At 38.2% G+C, this 12,305-nt stretch overlaps 1 protein-coding gene across 2 annotated transcripts in view; it reads right to left on the bottom strand.

The window, feature by feature from the left end:
* Positions 1-7,081, bottom strand: part of LOC123963434 (transcriptional regulator ATRX-like) — a 32,873-nt gene extending 25,792 nt beyond the window's left edge. The window contains exons 1-5 of one of the 2 annotated variants that reach the window (XM_046040292.1): positions 6,905-7,081; positions 5,301-5,407; positions 5,158-5,213; positions 4,083-4,111; positions 3,678-3,799 (exon numbers count right to left, since the gene is read on the bottom strand). In XM_046040292.1, the coding sequence (XP_045896248.1) occupies positions 3,678-3,799; positions 4,083-4,111; positions 5,158-5,213; positions 5,301-5,407; positions 6,905-6,924 (334 nt within the window). In that variant the 5' untranslated portion in view covers positions 6,925-7,081. Of the gene's footprint in view, positions 1-3,677; positions 3,800-4,082; positions 4,112-5,157; positions 5,229-5,300; positions 5,408-6,904 lie in introns of both variants that reach the window. The other variant, XM_046040291.1, reaches the window with a different exon arrangement.
* Positions 7,082-12,305: the final 5,224 nt, after the last annotated feature.

The raw sequence follows: 12,305 nt of genomic DNA on the forward strand, positions 1-12,305 counted from the left end.
CAGGGATATCCTGGACGAAAACCTTTTCCAGAGCGCTCTGGACCTCAGACTGGGCCGAAGGTTTACCTTCCAACAAGACAATGACCCTAAGCGCACCGCTAAAATAACGAAGGAGTGGCTTCACAACAACTCCGTGGCTGTTCTTGAATGGCCCAGCCAGAGCCCTGACTTAAACCCAATTGAGCATCTCTGGAGAGACCTGAAAATGGCTGTCCACCAACGTTTACCATCCAACCTGACAGAACTGGAGAGGATCTGCAAGGAGGAATGGCAGAGGATACCCAAATCCAGATGTGAAAAACTTGTTGCATCTTTCCCAAAACGACTCATGGCTGTATTAGATCAAAAGGGTGCTTCTACTAAATACTGAGCAAAGGGTCTGAATACTTATGACCATGTGATATTTCAGTTTTTCTTTTTTAATAAATTTGCAAAAATTTCTACATTTCTGTTTTTTTCTGTCAAGATGGGGTGCTGAGTGTACATTACTGAGAAATAAAATGAACTTTTGATTTTTGGAAAATGGCTGCAATGAAACAAAGAGTGAAAAATTTAAAGGGGTCTGAATACTTTCCGTACCGTGTGTGTGTGTACACACACACACACACACACACATACATATCAGAACTTTTTCCACCTTTAATGTGACCTATAATGTGAACAATTCAATTGAAAAACAAACTGAAATCTTCGTGGGGGAAATACGAAAATAACAACCTTACAATAACCTAAGCTTTCAAAGCATCAGAGAGATCTCATTGTTGAAAGTCAGGAGACGGGTACAAAAGAATTTCCAAAGCATTAGATATACCATGGAACACAGTGAAGACAGTCATCACCAAGTGGAGAAAATATGTCACAACTGTGACTTTACCAAGAACTGGACGTCCCTCCAAAATTGATGAAAAGACGAAAAGAAAACTGGTCAGGGAGGCTTCCAAGAGGCCTACAGCAACATTAAAGGAACTGCAGGAATTTCTGGCAAGTACTGGCTGTGCGGTACATGTGACAACTATCTCCCGTATTCTTCATATGAATGGGCTACGGGGTAGGGTGGCAAGACGGAAGCCTTTTCTTACAAAGAAAAACTGAAGTTTGCAAAAACAAACATCAAGTCCCCCAAAAGCATGTGGGAGAATGTGTTATGGTCTGATGAAACCAAGGTAGAACTTTTTGGCCATAATTACAAAAGGTATGTTTGGCAAAAAAACAACACTGCACATCACCCAAGGAACAGCACACCCACAGTGAAGCATGGTGGTGGCAGCATCATGCTTTGGGGCTGTTTTTCTTCTGCTGGAACTGGGGTTCACTCAGAGTGGAGGTAATTATGAACAGTTCCAAATACCAGGCAAAACCTTCAGGCGTTGGTTAGAAAGATGAAGAGGAAGTTCACCTTTCAGCATGACAACAACCCAAAGCACACATCCAAATCCACAAAAGCATGAAGATTAATGTTTTGGAATGGCCCAGACAGAGCCCAGACCTGAATCTAATTGAACATCTGTGGGGTGATCTGAAGAGGGCTGTGCACAGGCGATGTCCTCGCAATCTAACAGATTTGGAGCGCTTTTGCAAAGAAGAGTGGGCAAATATTGACACGTCAAGATGTGCCATGCTAATAGACTCCTACCCAAAAAGACTGACTGCTGTAATAAAATCAAAAGGTGCTTTAACAAAGTATTAGTCTAAGGGTGTGCAAACTTATGTAACCAGGTTATTTGAGGGTTTTTATTTTTCCCCCTCAAAGATTTCAATTTGTTCAATTGAATTGTTCACATTATAGGTCACATTAAAAGGTGGAAAAAGTTCTGACATAATTTATCTCATTATTTTACATCATAAGAACCTGGCATTTTAACAGGGGTGTGTAGACTTTTTCTATCCACTGTACCTATACATACATACAGTCATGCCTGAAATTATTCATACCCCTGGCAAATTCTGACTTAAAGTTACTGTTATTCAACCAGCAAGTTGTTTCTTGATTAGAAATGACACAGCCGTCTCCCAGAAGATAAGACAATGATGTACAAGAAGCATCATTGTGGAAAAAATTATTACTCATCTTTTATTTACATTTGAACAAAAAGTTGCATGTCCAAAATTCATACCCTTTGCAAACTGTCACAGTCTATAGGAAAATCCAAAGATCTATACCATTCCAAATAGTCCAAGCTGTTCTAAAGCATCCTAATTACCCTGAGTCATTGGGAACAGCTGTCTTAATCAACTCAACAGGTGAAAATCAGAAGCTCTCTGCTGTTGGTTTGTGGACAGTCATGACTAAGACAAAGGAGCTCACTGAGGACCTGCGGCTGCGCATTGTGGCTGGCCACAAGTCAGGAAAGGGCTATAAAACCATATCTAAATGTTTTGAAGGCTATACAGTGCAAAGTATTATTAAAAAATACAAGATGTTCCACACTGTGAAAAATCTCAGAGGACGTGGTCGGAAGCCAAAAGTGACACCTGTGCTGGCCAGGAGGATGGTGAGAGAGGTAAAAAAGAATCCAAGGATCACCACCAAGGCCATCCTGATGAATCTGGGCTCTGCTGGTGGCAACATCTCAAGGTAGACAGTCCAACGGACACTGCACACCGCTGGGTTCAACGGACGCAGACCAAGGAGGGCACCACTTCTCCAGATAAGGCACACAAAAGCCTGCTTGGCCTATGCAAATGCTCATCTGGACAAAGAAGACGACTTCTGGTCTTCTGTTTTATGGTCAGATGAAACAAAAATTTTATTGTTTGGCCACAAGGATGTAGCCTTCATTTGGCGTAAAAAAGGAGAAGCCTTCAACCCTAAGAATACCATCCCCACTGTCAAACACGGTGGTGGGAACCTAATGTTTTGGGGTTGTTTTTCAGCCAGTGGACCAGAGAACCTAATAACAGTAAACTGCACCATGAAAAAGGAGCAATACATCAAAATTCTCACATTCTCACATCTCAACATTAGGCAGTCTGCAGAGAAACTTGGCTTTAGGGACCAGTGGACATTTCAGCACAACAACGACCCAAAACACACAGCAAATGCGGTGAAGAAATGGTTGGCAGACAAAAACATTAACGTTTTGCAGTGGCCCAGCCAGAGTCCTGACTTAAATCCCATGGAGCATCTGGGGAGGGAGCTACAGATCAGGGTGATGGCAAGGAGACCCTCCAACCTGAAACAGTTTGAGCTCATCGCTACAAATGAATGGGCAAAAAAAAACAGTGGAGACATGCAGAAAGCTGGTCAGCAATTATAGCAAGTGTTTGATTGCTGTAATTGCCAATAAAGGCTTTGATTGATTATTGAGATGGGTATGAATATTTTTGGACATGCCACTTTTTGTTCAAATGTAAATCAAAGATGAGTAATTTTTTTCCACAATGATGCCTCTTGTACATCGTCTTATCTTCTGGGAGACGTCTGTGTCATTTCTAATCAAGAAACAACTTGCTGGTTGAATAACAGTAACTTTAAGTCAGAATTTGCCAGGGGTATGAATAATTTCGGGCTTGAATGCGCACGGTCACGCGCACACACACTTTAAAAAAGACTGTTTCCGAAGCGCAATGGACAGCCATCACAAAATCCCCATCATCATTTGCACTGTAATTTACACAGAAAGGATTCTGAGGCAGAGTATACTAGGGAAATAAAATAGTGAAACATTAAGACCGACCTTTTGGCAATCTAGTAACATCAAGGTGACCATTTGCATTGACTGGTAAATCCAAATCCTCACTCGAATTTGAGTCACCAGATTCATCCAGTCCTGAGTGTTTTGTGACAACAGAAGGTTTTCTGTAATATCAGTGAGACAGAAAAAATGGAAGAGCTTGGAAACATTTCCCACAGGTAGACAGGTAGAAAAAGCAGGCGGGGGGGGGGTTACCAATGTTTTTAAAACAACCAAGTAAAGCTAATAGCACTAGAAAAATCAGCCTTCAATCTTATTAAGACTAGTGTACATACATATTATATTCAGCAATGAGCTGCATAAAATATTTGGCCATTAAATCTGAGACCGTTTCATACCATGGTGCTTTATCTATGCTCGCAGGGTATAAATGAAATGCCAGCTCACCTCCTTGAGTATTTGTTATCCACTCCTACCTACAAAGCAAGACAGTTTACATGTTTAGTTATAATCAGTGTCATTTTTGGTGTAACCGAATGCACAGGAACTGTGGATAACTATACACTTCAGGAAGTAAAGACTACTGTTCATAGCAGAGATTGACACGACTGTTAGACTACAAGTATGCTTAACAAAAGTGACAATGAGATCTTGAAGCATTTTTTTTAAGCAATGGACTGTAGCTTTAAAATACCATGTTGGATTACATTGCTGTCAACTAAAAACAAAGACAACGTTAAAGTGGGAACCTAATCAGGGGTAATGAAGGTGCACTTTTGTGGCTGGAGGCACACCTGACACATGGAAATGAGGTGGGATAAAAATCTATCCAACGGTCACCACTCTGTTCCGCCACATCATGTGGTCCATTGTCTTGAACACTCCTATGTGCAGCTACTGCACAGTGGTAAAAGAAAATGTAAAACAGCCCAAACCAATTGCATGTAGGAAAAAGCCTTACCAGGCTCTGGGGTTTTGTTTATTATTGGAAAATAAGATAACTACACAAGTTTTATATTAGCAGGCCTTATTATGCTTTTTTATTTGAAGAAGTAATTAAACTCCCTGTGTGTCATGAGCATTACAGCTTCACATGGTTTCTCATGTGGCAATAGCCGTTTACTCAAACTGAGGCAACTGAAAAAATCATTATTCACTGGTTTGTTGGCAATGGCTTGTGAATTAGCCATTAGTTCACTCCTAAACATTAGCTAAGAACATTGTTATCTACTTTTCGTAATGCAAGTTCTACATGAGGGCTTCAAGTATCCAATCATGGCAAAACTTGTTTGATGCATTTTATGAACAAAAGCTCTTCGCTTTGATTTAGTCCTGCTTTAATGGTTATTTCAAAGTGCTGTAATTCCACAGCTAAAAACCCTTTTAGTGTGGCAATGCTGTAAATTTTTGAATGTGACCAAACTGTGTGCTGGATCCAGTTAAAATGTAACAGGCACCATCAGTGTCACCAACGTACAAAACTTGATATGGGATAGGACAATTGCAAAGAATGTTCAGTTACCTCTGCAGCAGCATGACCTGTTGAGTTTCTCACAGAACAGCTTCTGTTTGTCAGACCTGTGAACACAAGATCTGTTAAAATTATAAAGCATGTTAACATGATGAAAAATGTTCCATCACGATTAGGTTAATCAAAAGCTGTACCATGAGCATCCTCTGAGGCTGGTGTGCCATTGCTGTCTTCAACAGCAGAATGAGCCAAGTACTCGTGCAGTTTGTTGACCAATACATTAAGCTTGCTGGTAGTGGTGCTAGAGAGAGAGAAAGGGAAAAAAAAATAGAGCCTGGTTATGTAGATCTTGACAGTTAGAAATGCCTAACTTGAATTTGGTGCAATCAATTTTTTTTTATCATGCATGAGACTATTATACATCAACCCAAATCCCATTCAACATCTACATACAACTTTTATGCTTCAATAAAGTCCAATACAGTAGCAGACATCCATTTACCTTGGAATATGGAAAGAAAATATCACGTTTTACAAGTATTACATTTCAGTTTTCCAGAGAGACTGGTGAATGAAATCTGAGAAGACTGTCCCATTTCAAAGGCTCCTTCAAACACAACCAAGCAATGCAGATTTTGACCTAACTTGCAGGACACAACCTCATCTCTAAAACTCTGCTGGGTTCAACAGACTAAATCTTAGAGCTGCAATGATAAGTCGATTGATCAAGTTGTCAATTATTACATTAGGCTAATCGGCTATACTATTCTGATAGCTAAACACTTTTGAGTCATTTTGTTAAGAAAAACGTCCAGATTCTTTGTGTTCAGCTTCTAAAATGTGAATATTTTCTGGTTTCTTCCTCTTCTATGACAGAAAACTGAATAGATTTGGTTTGTGGAAAAAGCTGTCCAAGGCACCTTGGGCTTTGGGAAAACACTGATTGACATTTTTCACTACTTTCTGGACCTAAAAATGAATCGATAAATCTTAAATAATTGCCTACTCTCAGTCTCCCAAAATTTATTGCATCAATCAGTTGTTCAATGGAGCATTCAGGCGATCTTCTTCAACTCAGAACCTACCACATGTTTGTGTTCAACTTACAAGTGGTGCACTTTTGAAATAACCAACTTCCAAACTGAGAAAAAACAAAAAAAAAACATGCTCTATAGTTTTTGGTGTCTGTAAAGCTGCAACATCTCAGTTGGGAAAAGGCATGAGCTAAATCTGGTTTTCAGGGCCCCCCACCTACATGGGCTGCGTGCTTAAGGGGACCCCTCTGGTGTGTGAAACACTTAACTTACAAAATTAGGTAGTGATGGGAGTAATTTAAATGATTCCAAAATTGCATAATGAATAAATTCTCCCAGAGGCGTTGTGAAGAGGGACTTATTTTCTGTTTTTTTTAGGAAAGAACAAAGTCCTCTTCATGGTCCAGTAGTGTTTGGAATGTAAAACTTTACATGCTGTGCTAGCTTAGACAGTCCTTCAGCTCTTACTGCAGACTGCTGGGCCCTCTTTTCACAAGGAATAAACTGCTTATACGGACCGCGATAAATCCTGCCTCCAGGCAGGTTTTAATCTTCAGTTTTTGTTTAAACTGTTTTAGATATGTGGTTGCTGTCTTCACCGTGTTAACAATTCGTAATTAAAGTTAATAGCTAACTAAACAAGAATTACCGTTATCTACTGTATCGCTCTGGTTAGCTGTTAGCTTATACATATAGCTAGTTGCTAAGTTAGCTCGCTGTTGTCATTTCTAGTAGACAAGCGCATTTTAGCCCGTCGTGTTTACCTCAGCATCGCTGCAGACATATCGAGAAGCAGGTGAACAACCGGAGTCGTTCAAGTCATTTAAATACCAATATATTTGGGTATGAACATGGCGCTCAATCTGTGATCAGCATCCCATCACAAGCCACGGCTGTTTAAAGTAAAGAGGCAATAAACGATGAACCACCAGGCTTCTTCTTCTTCTTCTTGTTTTTGGCAATCAACGAATTGGTGCATTACTGCCACCTACTGGTATTGTGTGTGGCTCAGAATGACCAGTCCAAACACTAAACACAAACAAAAAAACAACAACAATAAACGACCAATAAAATAGACACATCCTTTCAATCATATCAGTTACTCTAAGATAATGAAAGACAATTCGATAGCACTCATCTGTTGAGTTCTTTCTCAGAATATCTAGGCCTATTAAATCAAAGTATATTTTTATCCGTCTGAGGTTTTGTATCAGCTGCCTTCTTTCTTTCTCCCACTTCTGATGCACTATAACACGTTTTTACTGTGTTATGTTGACCTGTTTTGAATAAAGTGCTGTTTAGTCCACTATGTCCAAATCTAAGTCTTGATATGACTGTCTCATCTATCCTGTTCCTCCCCGCACATCTCATTTCCTCTGAATTCTGTAAAAAAACATCATCCATTCCTCTCTTCCTCCCATTGCTTTTGACACCTTTTTTTCATTGTCTGTTTAATCATGCTCTTGATTTCTGTTTTACTGATGCTACATTAACAGCCCTACAATGAACTACTTGGGTTTGCTTCTTCTTCCTCTTTTGTCTTTATTTTCTAAAATGTCTTCAAAACAAAGAATACAAGCAAAACAAAATATAAATAATAAAAATATTTTAATGATGATAATTCTCAAATTCTATCCAGTAGTCTTGCTGATTCTAAATACTCTAGAGGGAGTTTTATTAACAATCAAATTGCTTGCTGAAAATTACTTTCCTTGTAGAGCATCCACACAAAACATACTTCACCCATCTGAGCATTTTCCATGATATTCATATTATTACAACTACAATTACTATTAGTTGACATCTCTATGTGGAACTTGCATTCTGCTACCAAATAATATGTTAGTCTTTCTGTAACCATATGTTTCATAGTTTTACAGCTATGGGATGTCCATACAATTGGTCTTTGGTAGGATCTTCCTGGTTTCCTGATGAGTACTATAACAGCTTGTTTCCAGCTTCCTGGTAAATTTCTTTCCTGCCAAACATTGTTATATAAATGTAGTATGCTATGTCAGACAGATGCTCCAACATGATATAGCAGATTTGATCTTTTCCCGGAGCTGTTAGTCCTGATTTACAGATGGACCATTTCATTTCCTCTAATTTGAAAGGAGATGTGATTGCATCAACCACTGCTTGCATTATTTTATACTTTATGAACTACTTGAAATTGTGAGCATTTTTTAATACCGTAAAGCCTTATTACGTTTCTGTGTTACCTCACTTTCACTACCTTTTCATACCAGCTTCCCTTGTAATTGTCTGATTGTCAGCCCTAATGATAGCCTCTCTAAAATGTTCATTATATGTTTCTATATGTTCTCTAGTTAAGTTTTTGTTTCACTTATCTCTCTGAATTTATCTGAATTAGCCTTTCCAAATACCCACCTTTTTGATATATCTTCTAAGACCAGCCTGGTTCCACTACCTGGTTTACATAAAATAGGCTAATAATCACTTCCAACAGTTGAATGGTTTGTTACCTCCCACAAATAAACACCTGCCAAGAACTGTGGCGTGAATGTCAAGTCTAAACTTGACTCACTGCTTGTGCCACAATAACAGTCAATGGTCTCTTCAGTTTCTCCTCTTTTAGTTTTTTTTTTGTTTACACGCATGACCTAAAGTTACAGTGTAAACAGATCATGTATTACCGCCACCTGAGTTGTATGTTGTTGTTTCTTTTCTGTTTCTTTCATGAACACAGTTGTCTTATATAATCTGTTGTACTCATGCTCACAATTTTGTTAATTCCAAAGTGTTAATTCCCTTGTACTGAGATATATACTAAAAACTATCAATGTTTAGTAAAGTAAATGAAATCTGGTACATTACGTCAGTTAAGTGCATGCTTAAAGGTGCAATGTGTAAGAATTGCAAGATTTTAGCCACCTGTCAAATTCATGCTCCAACTAAATAATGAATTAATGCAATGTCCAAACATATTCCAAAACATGTTTCAAAAGATGTTCAAAGAAATTATAATTCGGAGGTCCAGAGAAAAACAATGATCATTTAGGGTTCTGTAGAATAGTTTGAAGGATGTGTATAAATATTGTTGTGTTTGTGTAAATATATGTATGTGAATATAACTATTTGAATATGTATTTTCTTTGATTATAGATTTATTATTTCTGTACATTTATTATTTTATAGTTATTTTATTAAATATGGTATTAAGGTATAAAGTGGTAGGAGTATATAAGTTTTAATTCTTCGTACTCCTTTTCGCACATGTAAATAGAGGTTTTTAAGTACTGGACATTATGGAGTTTTATTTAGTTGTTCATCTGTTTTGTTACCACTATTTTTATCCTCTTTTTTTACATGTTTAAAATAAAAGATATCAATAGTTTGACTTCATGCGGCGCTGCGCAGTGCTGACTTAACATGATGCATGCTGGACTTAAAATAAGGCATGCTAGTTAGAAATGTTGTCGGACTTTCGCTGGCACTGCAGAACGTCACCATGTCACATGACATTAAAACCTCACGAGTCCGGCGGCCGCAGTTGCTTTTCTCGGGCTGCACAAAGTTGGAACCACACTTTTGCCTGGTCTCGCAGCATTTTTCTTTGCAAATGCCACAAGATCAGTCATTGACCTCAGCTCACAGTGACCTCACGCAGCTAGATTGTGTCTGACTTGAGGGCGCCATTTTTATACCCCGCCCCTGCAGTCACCTGCAGCTCATGTTAGACTATCAAGTCAGCCAAAGTCAGCTGCAGTCATCTCAAATGCTCTTAATCAAACAATCAAAACAAATAGGGGGCAGTATATCACCAGAGTAACCGCTATCTGTTGCAAACTGTAGCTGCTAGCTGCCATTAGGTTGTTATATTAGCCTGATAGGACTGGACTGATAGCTTGGAGCACCGGGGGAGCTTGGGGTGTGTTCCTACAGGGAGGAGGAGGTTTTCAGGCCGGGGACCCAGCAGGAAATGTTGATAATTATTTAGTGTGAATTCTTGCTCATCATTGGCAGTAGATTAGTCCGCAAGGACTTGGCTGGAAACCGGAGGGTTGCTGGTTTTAGTCCTGCACTGAGTCAGAGCTCCCTCGCTCTGACATCTCTCCATATGTTTGTGCATGTGTGTGCACTACAGACCTGTGTGTGTATTATATGAAGTAATTAACAACAGAGAGAAACAACATTGAATTTCCCCTTGTGGGATTAATAAAGTATTTGTTCCTTTCTTCTTCTCCCTCAGTTTAGATCTCATCATCTCAATATGTCTCATACTGTATTTCAAGAAAGATGTTTGACTGCTCTTTGTTTCTCCTACCTATGACTAACCTTCCTCTATTGCTATACAGTTTTGTGTTTTTACAGGCTACTTTTTGAACAATTTGTGAAAATGACTTCCCTTCAACAGCAAATTCCAGCAACAGTCTATGAGCTTCTCCCTATATACTGTTCCTTGTATCACAGATGGCTTTGCCAATGCAGCCAGTCTCTTTTTCCCCTTCAACACAGCACAAGCCCACATACACTTTGAATTGCAACTTTTTATTTACTGCAAGAGTGATATAAACTTGCATGCACAGCAGAGGAAAAAGAAAAAATCATATTTGTATTTGTTTTGCGACTGCTTCCACTCATTGTATCATTTATCATTTATTATTTCTTTCCACGAACTGTCACTGTAAATCATTAGCTACTGTGCCATTTAACATACTGGTCAACAAATCCCCATCACTTATTATTATTATTATTATTATTGTTATTATTATTATTATTTATTTTTCAAATAACTGTGAGTAATCAAAAAGGTAGAAAACCCAGATAAAATATATCATTTTTTATCATCAAATTTATCATCCCATATAGTCCCATATATTTTAATTAAGGCCATTTTGTGTGTTTTTTGTTGTTGTTGCATTTCAAACCACAATCATGTTCCCATTGGTTCACTTCATCAATGGCTTCTTGTAGACCCCCTGATAGCATACTTTATATTTCTATCCCTTCTTAACAGGCCTCTATAAGCAGCAAACACTGAACCTCTTGTACTTTACACTGCAAAAAAAACATCATTGATGGATGAATGGATGGATATTAATAATTTATTAGAATGCTATCCTCGAGCCACTACCCTACTAATTTCAACTTCAAACAGATGTCATTCTGTTCATATTCTGACTTTGCTGGTTGGGTCAGCTCTTTTCTTTTTTGCAGCCACATCTGTACCTTTTTTATATTCAAATTTAAGGTTTATTTCATCAGAGTAATCAATGCCCAGAATTATGCTTTAAAGTCAAAATACGTCAACCTAACTTGGATGTAAACAAGGTCAAATGTTAATTTTAAAGTTAACCTCTTAAAGTACACTCAGTGTCTACGTCCTCAGCCAACCTGAATGTCTTTCATAGGCTATAGCAACCTCAATTTAAAAGCTAGAGTGAAGATACTGGTATCATATGAAACTACCTAAGGCAGGGAGTTTCAAAGTCTGAGACTATGGGCCTCTCCTCAGACAAAAGATTTTTATCCTAGTTTATTTTCTCTTATATCCTGTGTAGTTGATTGTTAGATTTTATTGTGATTTCTATCTAATTTTACCAGATGTATTTTAACCTCCATGGTGGTCATCTTCTCTCTGTGTTTCTTTTGTGAACCACTTTGTACTTTTGTTTGATAAGCACTATATAAATAAAGTTTATTATTAGTCTATATATTACAACCTTCTTTGATACGGGTACGTTTCCGATCGCCCTGTAGTTCCCTGCTAAGTGCACTGCACAGGGTATTCGGCCATTTTAAGTGAGATTCCAAACCGCAGGGAGCACAACATGTTCACTTCAAAGGGCACTGTGAACTGTGTGGGGAAGAAGGGAACAACGGTTCATCAGTTCGCAGGAAGTTGACAAGAAAGATTACCCATAAGCCTTTGTGCCTCAAAGGAGCTAACAATAGAGCAGACCACAGAGTTTGTATATCTGTAATTATTGTCGTTGTAACTAATGTTATCATTATTCATATGATTATTTCAGAGGTTAGGTTGCCTAAAAACAACAATGCTCATATGAATCTTTTTAAGAATGGCGCTGCATATCTTGTAAATTAATCCAATCACATTCATTCACAAGTTACATACATTTTAATAGAATATAAATAGAAGATGTTATGGAAATATAAGTTTTGTAATTGTATCAGTTTGTT

The sequence above is a fragment of the Micropterus dolomieu genome, linkage group LG23 (genome assembly GCF_021292245.1).
Source record: "Micropterus dolomieu isolate WLL.071019.BEF.003 ecotype Adirondacks linkage group LG23, ASM2129224v1, whole genome shotgun sequence".
Taxonomy (NCBI): domain Eukaryota; kingdom Metazoa; phylum Chordata; class Actinopteri; order Centrarchiformes; family Centrarchidae; genus Micropterus; species Micropterus dolomieu.